This window comes from Acanthopagrus latus, chromosome 16 (genome assembly GCF_904848185.1).
Source record: "Acanthopagrus latus isolate v.2019 chromosome 16, fAcaLat1.1, whole genome shotgun sequence".
Taxonomy (NCBI): Eukaryota; Metazoa; Chordata; class Actinopteri; order Spariformes; family Sparidae; genus Acanthopagrus; species Acanthopagrus latus.
In genome coordinates, this window is record NC_051054.1 from 2,508,506 (window position 1) to 2,527,327 (window position 18,822).

General features: G+C 41.6%; 1 protein-coding gene across 27 annotated transcripts in view; it reads left to right on the forward strand.

The window, feature by feature from the left end:
- The window catches only part of mark3a (MAP/microtubule affinity-regulating kinase 3a), a 46,176-nt gene extending 27,789 nt beyond the window's left edge, over window positions 1–18,387 (forward strand). For 4 of the 27 annotated variants that reach the window (XM_037125280.1, XM_037125283.1, XM_037125302.1 and 1 more), the window contains 8 exons: window positions 1,696–1,808; window positions 1,970–2,117; window positions 3,016–3,233; window positions 3,341–3,444; window positions 6,398–6,670; window positions 8,326–8,352; window positions 15,779–15,823; window positions 17,384–18,387. In XM_037125280.1, the coding sequence (XP_036981175.1) occupies window positions 1,696–1,808; window positions 1,970–2,117; window positions 3,016–3,233; window positions 3,341–3,444; window positions 6,398–6,670; window positions 8,326–8,352; window positions 15,779–15,823; window positions 17,384–17,729 (1,274 nt within the window). In that variant the 3' untranslated portion in view covers window positions 17,730–18,387. Of the gene's footprint in view, window positions 1–1,695; window positions 1,809–1,969; window positions 2,118–3,015; window positions 3,234–3,340; window positions 3,445–6,397; window positions 6,671–8,325; window positions 8,353–12,633; window positions 12,714–13,000; window positions 13,049–15,778; window positions 15,824–17,383 lie in introns of all 27 variants that reach the window. The other 23 variants (XM_037125281.1, XM_037125285.1, XM_037125295.1 and 20 more) reach the window with 19 other exon arrangements.
- Window positions 18,388–18,822: the final 435 nt, after the last annotated feature.

Here is an 18,822-nt window from a genome sequence, read left to right on the forward strand (position 1 = left end):
ATTAATTCGACCAAATTAGAAGATGTCAGTCGGTTTAAAAACGTGAACAGAAGAGCTGTAAACCCACCGAACATAATGGCATTAGCACGGCTCTCAGCGGAGACGTTCAGTGTGAGGTGATGGTCGGAACGCAGCCCGAGAGGCTTTTTCCTCCCTGACGGCGAGAAAATTCTGTCGGACAGGATGAATTATGTACATTTATAGAGCGTGTGGTATTTTGAGGGCAGTAAACATGGAGTTTCTGCTTAAGAGGTGTCAAGAGCGAGGGGTCGGACTTCTTAAATCTGATGCAGTCGCAGGTTGCAAGTCATCCAAAGTGTCACTGAGCAGAGGCAGAAACTAGTACGATGATCTTTAAATTATCAATATAATATTTTAGATTTTATGTCCCTTCTAGTAATCAAAGTCCACAGCAGAGATTCTAACTGCTGTCCACATAAAGCGATCTGCTCCCAGGACACGTTTTTATTTTAGAAGCTAACATTTGCTAAAAATACTGAGATGCTCTGACACTCACACGCTCTTTACTGTCAACATCCCATTGAAGCTTCTTCTTCCTCTCACAGCTCAGATTAGCTTTAGGCTGCGGGTACAGATGCTTGTTTTTAAAAAATTTAAAAACAAAAACCTCCTGAATGTATTCAGAGTTTGATCTCGGTGCATCGCCCAGAGAGAGCGAGACGCAAACCTGCTCCGACAGACTCGTTACCGTCGGGAAATCAGAGCGCATCAGTGAAGCTCGTGACTCATCTCAACACCTTTTCACCGAGAAGCCGGTCCTGCCCGCGCTTTGATTAGAAGTGTTCCCTCCGACGTGTTTCAGATAGAAGAGCGACTATTAAAAATTAATGGGCGGTGTAGTGTGGAGATGAAAGGATGGAAGCCTTCATATAATGCATGTTGAGGGAGGGAAACACTCACGCAGGGATAAATGTTTGAAGCAGATCGAGCTGAAGCTGCAGCAGGAAACTCCGCTCTGCTTCACCTGACATGCTGCTGCAAACGTGAGCCGGACGATGGGGAGGCGGCACGTCATGGTCACGTGTGTGTGTGCGTGTGTGTGTGTGCGTGTGTGTGTACTCTGTAACACTCTGACTGCTTCTGATTGATCGAGGCAGAACCAGACAGGGAAGGAAAAGGACCGATTGTGTGATTTCCTCACCCCGCGAACACGATTCCTGCTCACTCTTCATGTAATAATCCCAGAGGAGCGTCTGCAAAAAGGCCAGACTGAGAATTTCACATGAAAATTTAATAATCAGCCATATGCTGTCGGATGTCTCGTCTATATTGTTGCTCCTTGTTCTGCAAAACTAGTCACGTTGCTTGTGAGCGTGTTGAGCAGACGATGTGAGGCGTTCCTTTGTTGAAGACGGTGAACAGCATTAATCGATCGTTTGAGTCGTTTTCTAACCGAGACTAGAAAGAAATTTTAGGGAGCGTGAGAGTTTTATCCAAATACTTTGATAAACATCATGTCTTAAGATTATGTTTTTGTCAACAACGATCCAAGTTTAACATCTTTTAAAAAAAGGGGGCGAACATGATGCTAAGGCTAATTATTTCATTATCTATGACAAATTTCCTTTTAGTTTTAGAAAGACTGCTTACATGTTCTTTTTGATTTCCCCAGATCAGGCAGCAGTGTGCTAGTTGTAGTTTATGTTTTTTTAAATGTGTCTTGTTTTGTTGCAGATGTGATGGTCGGGATGGGCTTCAACTTGGAGGAGATCCAGGAGTCTCTGGCCAAGATGAAGTACGACGAGATCACAGCCACCTACCTGCTGCTGGGCAGGAAGGCCTCCGAGGTACAAGTCTTTGGTTTTGGAACTGGTTCATTATTATTTATTATTATTCATTCTCCTCCTTTCTATATTTTTCTTGTTTGTGATAGTTAGATAAGAACACAGCCAGTCTCGATACTCTGCAGGTGAGACATGAACCTGTTATTTGTCTGTTTGTCTCCCAGCTGGAGCCCAGCGAGTCGGCCTCCAGCAGCAACCTGTCTCTGGCCAAACCCAGACCCAACAGCGAGCTCAACGGCCAGTCGCCCTCACACCTCAAAGTCCAGAGGAGCGTCTCCTCCAACCACAAACAGAGACGTTACAGCGAACAAGGTGAGGGCGACACATCAGTTTGGTTCTTTCTGCTCTGATCGCGTCTGAAAACAAAATATCGACCGTTAAATTTCTGTGGATGTGGCAGCCGCCGGTGCCCGCTGTGCTTCCCCCTCCTAATAAAGTCTGGTTTCTTTCTAGCCTGTTGTCAGGCTGATAAAAGCAGCTAAATCAGACCGGTCACACAGTGGAGGCACTTTAACCTTTAGCTTATTTGCACAGCTCAGTGCTGTCCGCTGTGATATAATGCTTTGTCAATAACCTCCGTTTTATGCGGCTTCCTCTCTGTTGGAGCTGCAGCTTGTATGGCTGCACTGAGACGCTTTAAGCTCCGGCTCCAACACGGCGATTCACAGCCATCGTTCACTGAACTTTTAAAGAAAGCCACGGCACATCAGGTGACACAGTTCAGCAGCAAAACAAACGCTACCTGAGACTCGTGGGCCTGCAACAAATAGTTGGTTCAGATACGAATAAAGCTGCTGGTGATTTCTCGATTAAATGCTTGTTTTGTCCAGAAAACAAAGAGAACAAGTTTACTATCACAGAAGTCTAAGGAAACAAGCAAATAGTCACCTTTGAGACGCTGGAATCTATTTTAGGGGGGAAACGGCCTCAGCCTCATTATTTTAGCATTAAAACGTAGACAGGAGAGTGATAATTTGATAACTATGAACTAAATCCGCCTACTTCCTTTTTAAAAATACCTTCATGCGCTCTTGATTATGTCCTCAGTCACTTTAAGTCAGTGTCAGATATTCTTCAAATGTAGGTCGTCTCATTTTGGATAAAAACACTTCATTTAAAACGTCTTTTCGCCAGAGGTACAAACAACATCTTTGACTCACTCGTCACACTTCTGTGTCTGTGTTTTTTTGTTTTTTTTCCTTCTCTGTAGTCGGTCAGAACGTCCCTCCAGGGATGTCTCATCCAAAGAGGAGTCAGACCACCACGGCCGAGAACAGCACCAAGGAGGAAGGTGGAGTCCAGCTGCGTAAACCCACCACCCCGGGCAGCCGCGGGGCTCCACCCGCCAGCCCTCTGCTGGGCAACGCCAACAACCCCAACAAGGCCGACATCCCCGACCGCAGGAAAGGCGCCACCACCGGCCCAAGTGTGAGTTGATAAGAAAAGAAAACAATGAATTGTCATGGTGTATTTTTAACGGTATGTAATGTTTTAAATGGCCGTATTTATATCCTGTCGTGTCTGTTTCTCTACAGAATAACACCGCGTCGGCAGGTATGACCAGGAGGAACACGTACGTCTGCAGTGACAGAAACAACACGGACCGCCTCTCCGTCATCCCCAACGGGAAGGAGAACAGGTGAGAGAGGATGTTTGCTGTCTTTGACCTGGTTTCATCGTGAAAAAAAACACAAAAACCTGCATCAGCACAAAGAGAAGAGTCTGGGTTTGAGTCAGTAGATAGAAAACACACACAGGAGATCTTTCCCTTTTTGTTCCAGAGCATTCTGAGTCAGATTACAGAGCCTTTACTTTTCTTTTTGAACATGTTTTGAAACCCACTATGTTTATTTTTTATTGTTTTACCATCAGTCAGTGCTTTTTGTTGCCAGTTTTCTATATATAAATACTCTTTTAGACCAACGAGGATGGAAAACTCCTCATTATGAACACAAATGTGGCCAAATTCAATGCTAGTAAATATAAATATCTACAAAACCATCAGTGTCAGCCTTCCACACTCGAACAGCAGCGTGTCTCCAGACAGAATCAGAAGAAAAGATTTCCGTTGTTTCATCCCGTTACTTTCTTTCTATTCCTTCTTTTCTTTTCTTGTATTTATTTACGTTCCCTTTTTTTTTTCTCATCATCTTTTATTTTTCATTTCTACCTGTTTGTTTGTGGTTTCGGGTGGTGGGTGGGGTGTTTTTTCGCTGCGGCATGACCAGCATGACTGAGATGGCTTGTGCCACTAGCCCCTCCTCTGCCTTTGCGGCCGCTGCGTTCGGTGCCTCGTCCAGTTCGGTGCGGCTGAGGTATCAAACCGTCGGCCCGTTGTACGTTTGCCAGGCAGGCTGGGCCACGCTGCCCCACTCCTACTACGCTCTGGACTACTGCACGCCCAAGTAAGACGGCAGGGCCTCCAAACCCCCCACCCTGTCTGTCTCCTCTCATGTCTCAGCCCCTGTTTGGCCCCTTCGCTAACCCACACATCCAGCCAGCTTCACACTCTGTAACCCCACAACTAAACCATGGACACCATTTCCTGCAGACAACAGTGAGGAGAGTGTAGCGGCCAACTTGTATTTGTGGTCAGCATCTGAAATCTGCGCTCATCAGGAACGAGCTGATAAAGACTCCAGTCGAATTAACGAGGGATGGTGGAGTGGAGAACACGCAAAAGTCAAAATGTAGGATAAGTTGTGTTGTGTACAAATCCTACTTAATGATCGGAAACTGTTAGTTGCAGCCCAGCAGATGTAAAGTCTGCGCTGGCTTCATCACACACAACCCCTCGACTTGTTTTTTACCCCATAAACTAAAAACTAACTTATTTAATGATGTAGCTCCTGCAGAAGGCTCTTCTAGTTGGTGAAGGCCTGCTGTTATTGAGAAGTCTGCTTCATCAAATGTTTCAAAAGCTGTGGAAGATGACTCTAATTTTAGGGGAAACTGTACGTGAAGTAAATCTTTTGGTAATAATCGGTCTCGAGTCGATGCTCAACCGCTGACTTCAAATTTAAATGCAATTATTGTGAATAATGTGCAGGATGTGATGATGTGGTCACAGCAGACGCGCAGAGGAAACTTTGGTTAGATTAAAAACAACATAAGATGTTTAAATGATCAGATTTAAACCATCATGTGTGGTTTTCTATCACTGTAGCAGACCAAACTTTACTTGATCTTGGAACCTGGTGGGAGCTGATTTCAGACGCTGATCAAAATGGAGGCACGAGTGGAGAAAAATATGTATCCTCACACTGGAATCAAGCTGCCACGCGTTGACGAACGAGGCCTGAAACTCTGTGTGTGATAATATTTTTCCGTGTTTGCATCATCCCTCCGCCAGCCATGACCCGGAGGACCTCTTTGTCTCTGCTGCCGACATTTTTGCAATAACAAACTCTCACAGCTCTGCTCCTGGTCTCTCCTCCATCCTCTGCCTCTAAACTCTGACCCCTGATCTTCTCCGTCTGGATCCCTCACCTGCTGGTGTCCGACACGATGGCCGAGCGCCACCCTGCTGCTCCCTCAGCAACCCTCAGACCATCGTCTCTGTTTTTTGTTTTTTTTGTTTTGTTTTAGCTGGTCAGGGACACAGCTCACTCTTCTCATTGTTCACGTTAAGAGGCTTGATGTTCAGGGTGGGAAATTAACATCAGCAGAAGGCTTCGATTTGATGTCCTGGTCAGGTTACGTCAGCTGTAGCTTGTTAGCACAGCAGAATCTTTTTTTTTCTTCCAGTGGCCAGGGAACTTTTTTGGCAACTCAAACTATTTCCTTTTGTGTGAAAGAGCCACAGAGGGTCTACAGTAGATGACCAGTGACCCATCAGAGCAGAGATTTCAGCTCTGAGCATCAAACACGAACCACAGCAGAACTAGATTAAATCTAGCTTCAAAGAATAAACATAACTTTTTATTTTTAAGACCAGTTTAAATTATTCCAAATTTGAAGGTAGTTTTATAGTTTGGTGGAGCACAATTTGGTCTGCTGACTGTTCCGATGCAGTTATAAACTAGAGCGAGAATAAAAGATATACATGACGCAGGAGACAGATTTATCTTTGTGTCATCCGATCAAATATCATATATATTAAATAGACGAGGAACAAAAACAGCTGATATATTCCAGATTCCAAGAGAAGTTTGTTGGATAGCAACAGATAAACATCAGGTTTAACAGACGGATCAGAGGGAAACCAGCTGTCTCCTGCCTGAATCTACCAGCTGATCATGTTGTTCAGTTTCACTTTTAAATTTAATTTCCTACCCTGTTGACATCTTAACATGCAAGACTCATTCAGTAAAAATCCATGGCCGCTTTAGAGATCCATGTTGGAATAACGAGCACTGACATTTTAAAGATGAGGAGGGAAGTGTGATGAAGTTTTAAAGAGTTTTTCCGCTGCAGCCGTTTGACCTCGACCCTTGAATTACACGTTTATTGAAATATAAGACTGAATATCAGCTGCCAGGGTTCAGGATCAGTCTGCAGTGGAATGACTTTTAACCTTTTTTGTGTTTTTTGGAGTTGAAATTGAATTGGATCTGTTCTGTTTCCTCTCGTCCTCCTTCCCTCCACCTCAGCAGCGTCGCCGTGTCTCCCGGCACCCAGAGGAACCCGGTGGCGTCGATCCACAGCATCGCCAACGCCACCACACCCGACCGACTGCGCTTCCCGCGAGGCACCGCCAGCCGCAGCACCTTCCACGGCGGCCAGCTGAGGGACCGCCGCACGGCCACGTACAACGGGCCGCCGGCCTCGCCCACCCTCTCCCACGATGCCACCCCTCTCTCTCAGACCCGCAGCCGTGGAACCAGCAACCTTTTCTCCAAACTCACCTCCAAACTCACCCGCAGGTAGGAGAGGAGACACCTCGCATCGGTTCAGCACCGAGGGGCTGGAGCTTAGCTCTCTTTCTGCTCAGTCCGCTTTAAATTCACCCTGAAATGATAATTTATGTGAGACTGAATTAGAAAGCGGAGAGACTCCAGCCCGCCTCTGTACAGTTTAATCTCCTGTGACTCTGTCTGTTCGAATTAGAAGCCAATCAACACAGTGCCTTGTAGGGTTAGGATGATAAATTACATGCTGGGGGGGAAACACTTCACTGTCCTGTACGATGTGATTTATTCTTAAGCCTAAATTGTTTATCCGTCGCTGCCTGGACGCCTGCCACGGAGAGCTGCAACACTCTGAACGAGCCACGATTTGACCTCTTTAATGAAATTTGAGATATTTTTTTACGGTCCGAGAAAGTTGAAAGGGGAAACGACACGGCAGATAGTTTCAGTCCCGTCGTTCATCAAAGATGTTCGCTGATCAGCTTCTGGCACGAGAGTGACGAAGAGATCTTTTCATGCAGCGCCTCAACTTTAAATGTTAGGGGATGAAGTTCACGTGGTGACACGAGCAAAACCAGAGAACTCCAGTTGAAACAATCAACTGGTTCCGAAAATCAATTAGGTTATAAATCAATTATTCTCAAATGTGAGTATTGGCAGCTTGTCTTCAGGATCTGAAGGTATTTAGAAACATTTGGGCGGTGGTGGAAAAGTACTCGAGCACTTTACTTCAGCTTAAAGAATTTTTCCTCTTTTCAACATTGACATTTATTTGCAGATTCAGATTAATATACATCAAATCAATAAATAAATATATTTATTGGTGGATGAGATAAAACTTTATTGATCCAGACGCGAATCGACTTGGACGTGACTTGAGACACGATGACTCAGACGACTTCTTTTACGTTAATTAGCTTATATTTTTGGTCTTTATTCGTCTGTTATGTGAGTCGTAGGTTTATTTTCTTTTTATCTAATTACATTTATTTGACTGAATATTAAAATTATAATACAAATTCCATCAATTGTCATACATTTTGAACAGTTTAGATAAAGTTTGTTCATCCTTCTCCTGAACAACAGTGATATCCAAAAGGTCAGAGGTTAAGTGCAGTATGACATCATAATGTTGCATGACATCATAGCTCAGGAACAGCAGCGTGTCTGGTGTGCAGTACTTCAGTATCTCGGGGAGGAAAAAGTGACTCGACTTGTCCTGATAACTTGTCTTATAACAGAGTATTCCTAGATCAGGGTTATTTTCTCTGAGTACTTCTCCCACCACTTGCTTCAAGGACTTTGCGACAGACATTTTTTTATTTTCTGTAATGAAGAGAATAATCTATAGACGCCGAACGTCCCGACAGATCTTGTCTGCATGAAAAGTCTCTGGACGTGGCAGCCGGGCCAGCGACGGGAACCCCTCCTGCAATGACTGACCCAAAATGAGGAATTGAAATCATTTGCTAATCGATGAACAAATTAATCTTCCCCCTCCACTGTTGATGATTCCAATCACCCCATTTTTGTTCACTCATTCAGACTCCTCTCTCCCTTCCTTCCTCCCTCCCCCTCCTCTTCCTCTTCTTCCTCCTCCTCCTCCTCCTCCTCTTCCTCTCACTCCTCCTTCACCATTTTCACTGTTTCTTTGTCTGATTCTGTTGTAGAAACATGTCATTCAGGTTTACCAAAAGGTAGGACTCCTGTACTGCCTTTTCGCTCTGTGCCAAAAATAACGAAAAACAATCTCACTGAAAAACTTCCTCTGAGACTCTACAGACGCGTGGGGCTGCTGGCACTGAACTAACACACGCTTAGCAGAACAAAAAGACTCTCTGGGTACGTTTACATGCACACAGTTCATAATCAGATTAATGTGATCGGATCTTAGATGGACAACATCTTCTAATTTATCAATAGGGCTATTTTTATTGTTAAAGGAATTGTGTGACACTCACTTTCTTGAGAGTAACATGAGAGGATTGATGCCGTTCTTGTGCCTGGATGGTAAATATGAGGCTGGAGCTAGTTAGCTTAGCTTAGCATAAAGACTGGAAACAAGGGGAAACAGCTTGCCAGGGGTTATCGAGGTGGAGGTGAACTTGTTCTCTGTCTTACCTGCAGAAGAGCTGCAGTATTAATATCACCATATTACTCAGTTATTATCAGTTGTTGATGGTTGCTAAAATTCCCCAGAAAACTCGACTGTGTAAAAATACAGGAGATGTAATGAGAGCTGCAACAATCAGCTGATTGTTGGAAAATTAATCACCAAATATTCTGATGATCGAATTGTTGCTTCAGTCATTTTTTAGGCCAAACATTTAGTGATTCCAGCTTCTTAAATGTGAAGATTTGCTGCTTTTCTTCATCATGTCTGACAGTAAATGAAGAGTTTTGAGGATTTGAACTGTTGGTCGAACAGAAAAGCTGATGGAAGACTCTCACTTTGGGTTCCAGGAAGTTGTGATGAGCATTTCCTCAATTAATCAATAATGAAAATCATCCTTAGTTGCAGTTGTAGGTGTGACATGCAGGTGTGGAGGATTTACAGTTGTTTGGCTAGCTGTTTCCCCTCGTCTCCAGTCGTTATGCTAAGCTAACTAGCGTCTCACCAGGAGTAAGTGCGCTCTCCAAAGTGTCAAACTTTTCCTCTTTAGAGGGAATTAACACAACCAGATCAATATATAATCCATATTAAAGCATCGTAGCCCTGATCTATAAATCTTAACGATCGTTTCATCAGCTGTTCTGCATTAATCTGGTTTGAACTGGTGTTTCCGTGTGTGTGTAAACGTCCTCGGTGTGGCTGTGGTTGGTCTGAGTGGATGACGGCTGATTGGGAGAGCAGAGCCGGAGCTCCTCGAACAATCAGTCGATTTAACCAACAGCAACAACAAAGCAGCTTGCCACTAATCAATTGCCAATGCCTGCATGGGGTCGCTTCTTCCAGCCGCCATTGATTTGTGGTTTGTTTTTCTCACCACAATGATTGTTGATAACGACTGAACTCTCTCTTTCTCTCTGCTGTTGAAGCCTTAAATGTCATCCTGCTGCATTTATTCACCACAGAAACAGGATTTTCTTCTTCTTCTTTTTTTTTTTTTTAACTCTCTCTGGCCCAGATGTGATTTCTTGCAGCTGTCAGAACAGGAGAAATCACCATGGATGAGATTTCTTCCTGACAGCAGAGGAAACATTTGGTCCATAAAGAGCTAAATAAATAAGTGTTTGTGTAGATGGTTGTTTGTGGGTTGATCTGTCCTTACAGCTGTAGGAGCTTCAGTTAAAGTAAATATCCTGTGAAAGGCCTGTCGGTCGACTCTTTTGTCCTTTTTTTTTTTTTTTCCTGTTTTTCTTTTTGGGTTCGGTTGGTGTTCAGGATTTTTCTGGCCTTCGGTTTTCTATCTTTCCGAGCTGTGTGAGGCTGTGTGGCCTTCAGCAGGGTGGTGTCAGACTCAGAGGTTGTTTTCCGTGAACGCATTGATCGGTTGTGATCGGCTAGAGATCAGAAACAACGATCCAGAAATAAAAGAGGAATAAAACTGTAAATAAAAATAGTATAAAACATGGAAAATAATAATAAAATAACTTTAACAGATACAGTATTTAATTTTAAGTCATGAATAGATTAAAAACTATTATAATTTCAAGGTTAATCTGCAGATGACCATAAAAAATGGAGTCACATTTTTTCAAGTCTTAATACGACATTTAAATCTTATGTACAAGAGATCCCTTCTTAAGGCAGAGTCGGTGGTACTGATAGAGGACAAAACAGTTTGCAGTTCCTTATTAGGTGCTATATTATTCTATTTTATAAACATATTTACTTATATATTTGTCTCAACTTTGATTTTTGGCAATCATTTTCTTAATTAATTGCTAAAATAGCAGGACAAACGAACGTTCAGCTCAAAACCTGAAGACATTTTTTGTTCATTTGCTTATAAAAATGATAAAGAAATGTTTCATTCCTCAGTATGTTATACAGAAATATATATATTTTTTTGGTAGTTGATTTAATAGACAAAAAATTGATGATAATCCCAACTTGATTACACAGAATAAGAACTGCATTTTGTCCTTTGTCACTTACTGTAATGTCTTTGAGAGCGACTCACGTTAAAGCGAGAACAGATAAACTAACCGGTGTTTGTATCCAGATGGACTTGAAAGAATGTGAACATTTACTTTAACAAAACGTCCGACTGACTAAAACAATTCTTTAAAACCAGATATAACCCAGTTGTTGCTCTGAAGAGATCCAGAACAGACATTTCTCTTCTCCCAAACATTCATCACCTTTAATATTTCTGGGTGTCTGAAGGAGTCGGGTCAGTTTCAGCTCCTCGCTCATGTTGTTTGAAGAAGAGGCTGTGAAACTGACCTGACATCAGCCCGGGACACCAGAATGAATCTCCACAGGTCTGATTGATGAGTGATTAGTTAGCTGACGTCATGATGGCTTCTCTGAGCAGAGGAGGAGCTTTGTGGCCCTCGCAGGGAGCCGTCTGAAGGCCCTGCAGCGCCCTCTGGTGGCTGATTGGTGGACAATCTTCTGCCTCTGGCGTCTTCGTCGTCCAGAGAGTCGAGTCGGTGAACTCTGGTGTCATCTGTCATCGTCCTCACTACGATCACCTCACTTTGCTTTTTTGTGTTTGTCCTCATTTCTGTGGAGACCAAATGGAGCGAAAGGTCATCAGACGAGTCAAAGATGCACCTGAGGAAATCAATAAATAAGACTGTTAGTTAAATAATTAGAAATTAAGTGTAAAAAGTTGTTTATTTAACCTTCAGTCTGTTTGGTATCTAAAGCAAGAAGTGTTTTATTTTGTTACTAAACTGCTTTTGTCAGTTTAGTTGCTTGTTTTATTTTTCAGCTCCCTAAACCCAAAAATACATTATTTTATGTAATAAAAAGAGAGAAATTAAAAGGAAACACTTTTGAGAAGATGAAATCTGAAAAATGACTTAGTTTTCTGTTTTACTAAAATACATTTTCATAATTTTATTACTTTTCAGTATCATTACTTACCTTTTTTAAAATTATTTTATTATAATTGTGTTTCCTTAATTTATCCTATTTTCCATTTGGTACTGAAATGTCAGCATTTACCCCTTTTTAGACATTTTTATTAAACTTTTAGATTATTTTGGATTTTACTCTTATGTTGCTGTAATTTATGAAGTTATATTTTATCTCAAAGAATCGTTAGGAGTGATTAGAAGTTGTCACGAGGCCAAAATGGGGAATAGATAAATAATTAAATGTGGCCAAGAAGCCAAAAAATTTAAAATGATTGTTTCCTGCTGACTTTGGTGATCCTCCAACTTTCCTTCTGGCGTCACCATGTCAGATATTTCAGTTATTCTTTGATACGTCTCGACAACTATTGTGTTGTTTGTCGTAATATTCCGTAGACATTGATGGTCCCCAGAGGATGAATCCTAACTGTGACCTGATGATGGCGCTAGAAGACAAAGTATCACCAAATGCCACATTGTGTTTTGTGCTAATTAGCGCATGTTAGCGTGCTAGATGTTTAACATTAACACCAGCTACACATCAGCATGTTCACATTGTTATTAGCATGCTGGTGTTAGCATTTAGCTCGGATCAGCTGACTGGAGGTTAAAATAAAATCTCCACTGAATTATAATCATTTAACTCACAGTATTTAATGATTTTATTCAGTTGTATTTTGGCTCGTCTCATCACTTCCTGCTTCATCGTGTCACCTTCAGTCCTTCGCACTTTTCACGTGTCAGAGATCTTCATCACATCTCGGGACTTAACCAACAAGTTTCCATCATCTTCCTCCTCCTCCTCCTCAGGACGTTTTAGGTTCAGTCACCTCCTCCTCCTCCTCCTCCTCCTCCTCCACTCCTCACAGTTTTGTGTGTTTTTTGTCTTCCTAACCTTCCTGTGTCCTTTAACCTTTGACCTCTTGCTGCTCTTCCTCTCTGCTCAGGGTCAGTATTGACCCGGCCAAACGGCAGACGGCCAAAACAGGGCCTGCCATCCCTTCTACCCAGGGAGGAAAGACCCTTAGTAAGTCTTCTGCCCTCCAGTCTCTTTCAGCCTGTCCTTCCTTCCTTCCTTCCTTCCTTCCTTCCTTCCTTCCTTCCTTCCTTCCTTCCTTCTCATCATCCTTTCATATTTATTTGACTCTTCTTTTTTTGGCCTGTCCTCCTCATGTCATGACATTTTTTATAATATTCTTTCCCTCTCTCTTTTTCTTTCTTTGTCATGTGTCCATTTGAGAAAACAAAAAAAAGAAAAAAAAAAAAAAGAAAAAGTCGCCGTTTTTTTTCAGATTCCCAATTTTTTTCTTTCAGATTCTCGAGCAGAAGATATAGAGAGTTGTAGGAAGATGAAGATCTAGAGTAAGGGGCTGTTTCAAATCCCTCAACCTCTCTCTTCTCAGACCAAAGTCTTGAGTGTCAGTTATGTGGAGGAGCTCACCCTCCTCCCCCTCTGCCCTCACCTCCCTCACCCTCTCCTCCTCCTCCTCCTCCTCCTCCTCCTCCTCCTCCTCCCCTCGGTCTTGTGATCTTCACAGCCTCTCTGACCGACCCAGGACCTGCTGTCAGTCCTGTCTGTTCACTTGTCCTCTTGTTGTCGAGTCTCTTGAGCTGTCGGGGAGTTTCGGAGTCACTTCCTCCTCCACCCGTCCTGTTTTTTTCTTTTTTCTGTTCTCCAGGCTGCAGTGCATGCTGGGAACCCGTTCTGTCACAGGGAGCAGGGAGCTTACTGCTTATTTGCTTTTCAATCTAATCTTCTGTTAGAGTCAGACATTTTTTTTTTGGTTCTTTTGTGTGTAGTCGTTCGGGGAGACTGGTTTCCCGTCCTCATGAGTCACCGTGACGAGCAGATGAACACAGACGCACATTAACACAGAAACACAGCGGCTCTCTGTTAGCTGAGAAATCAGCGACTGTGGACAAAATCCCTCCACAGTTGTATTGATTTTAATCATCAGGAAATCCAGTTAATCAGTGAAAATCAAACAGAAGTCTGTTTTTGACTCATAAAGCAAATTAAATATCTGAAGAATCCAAAAATGTGATGCATAAATCATTTAGATATTTAATATCGCCATAAAATAGTCTTTGTTAAAAGCCAGTGTGATGATTGACTGTTTATCTTCATCATTTACGCCGTTAAATGTAGAGTCATTTGGTTTTAGACTGTCGGTGGGAGAAAAGAAGCGATTTAGAGACGTTGTGATGAACATTTTGAACGTTTTCTTTACATTTAATTGACAAAACAATGAATAAATCGAGAAGTAGCCGCAGATTAATAGATTATGAAAGTAATCGCTCCCAACATGCAGATTTGGGAGATTGTATGAAGAGCTGCTCCCCCTGTTTTCAGTCTTTTATGCTAAGCTAAGCTAACATACTGTATATACAACATACCTTTATACTTATCTGCAGTGTTTTAATCTGATGAGATCATTTGTTCAAAATTCAGGTTTTAAACTGTCTTAAACATTTTACAGATGAGAGAAGCGAAACCTGTGAAGATTAGAAGTCGTTCTTCTTCCAAAGCTTCACTTATTTAATCGTTTATTCTAGTTTTCACAGCAGATATTGTCTTCGATGCAACCAAACGTTAAGTTAAATGGCCGTCGTCAGCTTCTCCTCCGTCACGTGACTTGTTAGTAAAGAGACGATTGAGGGAGCGACTCTGACGGAGAGACGTTGAAAAGTTTCCTCGTTGACTTCTCGCCTGTCGGGTGTTCACACGTTGACACAGTTCTTCTGCAGCTCAGCTTTTATTTAACAGAAAGAAGGAAAAAAAAAACACGGAATAGACTTGTTCTGCTGAGTCGTTGAATCTGTCGCTGCTTCAGTCACAGGAACAAATTGTTGTCGGGGAACATTGGGTTTTATTTTTAGAGCCGGAGTTTCACCCAGCTTCATGTTTCCCATCTGCTTCAACCCAGAAAAGTTCTCTGTGTTCGTGTTGGCCTAGTTTTGTTCGTGGGCGTAGTTTTTATGTGTTTTAATGATCCGTAAATAAGTTTATTTAATGAAGTCTTGAGGCTACAAGAAACCCCCAATTATTTCCTGTCGCAATTTAAATCAAAGAAGACCAAAATATTTAGGAAATGATTGAACGAAATGAGCTTTCTTTTGCATATTTCAGGTTTATTTCGATATGATTTCTATCAGTGGAAGACAAAAAGGCCACTAAGATTTTATTAGCAGTACAAGTCAGACATCAACTCCTGTTAACTGGAGCTTTCTACCACATCTCATGATCTTCTTTCACCCTAAACAAACTCCAGATAATCCCCTGAAAGTACAAACTCCTCTAAAGTTGCACATTAAATTGACTTTTAGCAAAGATAATGAACTTTTATGCAACATTTCTACATGTTCATGAAAACATTTGCTCACCAACAACTTTAATTTTATCCACGTTAACCTGACCTACGTTCAAATAAAGGGAGACAAAGATGTCGTCGGAGAGCTTTTTGCAGATTCAGAGTTTTGAAGTAAAGAAGTTAAATATTGTAGGAAAGAAAATTCACAGGTGCAGAGAAACAGTAAAATAAAGACATGAAGAGATTAAAACTGCAATAAAAACAGTAAATATGAAACCAGAATCATAGTTGAGGATTCCTCTCGTGCTTCTGCACCATCACCTCCCGTCCGACCTGAACCGGACCTGCAGGCTGTAGTCCATGTTGTGGTTCTGCTGTTTTGGGTCGACACTCTCACCAGTTCATGAGCTGCGTCTCCGTCCTGCTGTGTGTTCAAACATCTTCTTTTTCTGTCTTCATCTATAAAACGCTTGGTTTCAGTTTGGGATCACGGTCTGAACATTCATCACTGTTTTGTTTTTTTATATTTTCTTCTCATGATTCTTTTTCACTGGAAGAAAACAAAAGTCTTCCATCTCTTTGTGTTTTTTTCGGTGGTGGTTTCTCGTCGATGTCGCTTCTCCTTCTTATCACACACATTCTCTTTTTTTTTCTTTCTTTTTTTTTTTTTTACTGGAAATGAATCTGAGATTATTTTATTCTGTCGTGCACAATCCACATCTTTTTTTTTTTTTTCCTTCTTTTTTCCTCCTCCCCTGTCCGATCTTCTCATGCGCCTCAGAGTCTCAACCGAGTTTGAGAGAAACGGGAGACTTGAGGGCTCAAGGTGAGGTTTTATTTAATGTGCCGGTCCCCCATCTTTTATCAAACGTAGGCTTCAGGTTGTCCTCGTCTGCAGTCTCCAGATGCTCCACCCGCTTGCTTAGGAAATCCCCTCTCTGCTTTGTTTCTCATGGGATGTTTGGATGTGTTTGGAGCCTGTGGTGTGAATTTGAGCCTTGCCGTTTGTTTTTTTATGTTTGCATGGCACTGTGCTCGTGTGCTGCTCCGTTGGCATGGCATATATGTATTCTTGTCAAGCTAATACCCCCAAAAAATCTTGCAGCATGGATATCTAACCCCAGTTTACATTATGTTCAGTCACAGAGAACGTGCGATGGATATTTATGGACCTTTAAAAAGAACTGTTCTGAAGGTTTTTCTTAAAATACACGTTAAATCACGTTAAATATTCAGTTCAGCATATTCTGGTATTTTAAGTTGTTGTCTGCTCACATGATAGTTCATTATTTACTTACTCACTTTGTTCAGCACCCAAAAAACTAAAGACTCAATGTTTTGTATGAAGAAATGATAAATAAGTGAACAGAAAGTGTCGTAACGGTTAACAAGCATATTGGATTTTTGCAAAAAACATCAATGTTTTTATGCCAATTTGAACCAAAGTGAAAATGATTTATGCCATTTTCTACATGCTGAACAGAAACCAGAACAAAAAGAGTTTTTAAGTCACCTGGAAAAACCTTCAGAACATCATCAGCTGTCTTGTTTTGGTTTTCAAACTCGTGCCGAGTTTTGTGACTTGAATGTAATGACGATTCACGAGACGTACAAACTGGGGCTAGAATGTCGTTCCTGGTGGAAACAAACGTACTTCGACATTTGGGGAATGTTTGCTTGTTCATGCTTACTCGAGAATCAGAAGAGAAACAGTCCAGTGAAACCTTAATATAAACATTAATGCACGAGTCGTTAATCCTCGTATGTTCTGGAACAAGATGGCACTGGACTTGTGGTGCTGGGAAAAAAAATAAATGTACTAAGCTCAATAACAAAATCATGACTCAGTTAATCAAGATAATCCACAGACGGATAGATGCATGTTTACGTCTGCCCGGTGATACAGAGAGAAAATAGTTCCTACATGAAACTGCTCACAGTGACTTCTGTGGATCGTCCAGAGTAACTGGGTCATCATGTGTGCCGAGCGCCATCTTGTTCCATCCTATGACAAAGAAGGCAGACATCTTTAAACTAAGAGGGAGAGCGAGTATTTTAGCCTTTAAAGCTACCAGGCTAGCTGTTTCCCTCTGTTTCCAGTCTTTATGCTAAGCTAAGCTAACTGGCTGCTGTCTCCAGCTTCCTATTTGATAATTTGATCTTCTGCAATAAAAAAAAAAGCAAACAAACCCCCAAAAAGTCGAATTATTCCTTTAAATGTTGACGGTTTGTCTGTTCCACCAGCTGCTTTGACTGACTTCATGTTCCAAAGAATGTAAAAGTACATTTCTTCCATGAAACAGTCAAAGTGGGATCTTTTTTTTTTTTTAATCCACCTTGTGATTCAAACTAAAACTGGTCTTTGTGTTTGTCGTCCTCCCGACAGTCGCCATGTACCTGGGGATCAAAAAGGGGAAAATAAAGACAGTAAACCCCGCTCCCTCAGATTCACTTGGAGTATGAGGACCACCAGCTCCATGGAGCCTTGTGATATCATGCGGGAGATTCGCAAGGTGCTCGATGCCAACAACTGCGACTACGAACAGCAAGAGAGTTTCCTGCTTCTTTGCGTCCACGGGGACGGGCGAGCCGAGAACCTGGTCCAGTGGGAGATGGAGGTTTGCAAGCTGCCCCGTCTCTCCCTCAACGGCGTCAGGTTCAAACGGATATCCGGATCATCCATCGCTTTCAAAAACATTGCTTCCAAAGTTGCCAACGAGTTAAAGCTATGAACAAAAGGGTTTAAAAGTATACATATATATATCTAGAAGTATTTAAGCTGTACAATCATCCAAGTAGCAGTTTCCAAATGTCTCCTTTTTTTAAACAAAATACAGAGTATGTATTGAATATTATAATGTATAGATTAAGGCTTTTGGCAATAATCACTGAATTACCTACTAATATCTCAGTCTATTCTGGCCACACGGGGTCGACATTAACGAGTTGAATATGATTTGTCATGCTGTGAATGTGGACAAAAAAAAAAAAAAAAAACATTTTTAGTCTTATTTATTTCTTTTTTTTTCTCCTGGAAAAAGAAAAAAATTACGTAGCGTTTTTGTTTTCAGTGTAAATAATGTATCTTACTTTCAAGACGGCTTCACTGCAATACTCGAGTTTTTTTTTTCGTTGTTGTTTTTCTTTTGTTTTGTTTTTTTCTTTTGTATTTCGTTAAAAAGAGTAGAGATGATGGGGAGTCCGTGTAAAATGCCCACATGGTTTGAGGGTCACTCATGTCTCAATTAAAAGTGTCTGTCAACTTGAACGTCCCGTCTCAAGCTGATCATTTGTAACCCGACACACAGTCGAGATGAAAATATAGATATACAAAAAAAAAAAAAAAAAAGATGTTTGCTTCCATTTTCATGTTTCTGTGTGGAGATTCATTCCAGCTTCCAGTTTCTTTGTGTTTGTTCAGTGTTTGAAACAACATGAGGCATTTAAAACCTTTTATGTACGATGGTGGAGGGTTTGGCTCTTTTGTTTTTATTTGTATTATTTATTTTAACTCTGGATTTCTTTAGAATTAAGGAATTGCAGCAGAAAGAGCTCATTAACAGCTTCCATTTGACTCAGTTCTGACCAAAATGTCACTTTAGACATTGTTTCCCAGGAAGGATGTCGTATTTGAGTATATTGTGTAGATGGGAACCAGTTCAGACATCTACAAACTCTAAAACTTCGACCTGATTCAGCCCAGTTGCAACTTCAGTACGTCAGTGTCAATGAGTCTGGTGATGAGTGATGAGTTACTGAGGCTGTTTCAGAGCTCTGTGTTTCTACTGCAGATTTCTGGGCAAATTATTTCTGGAATTTACTTTT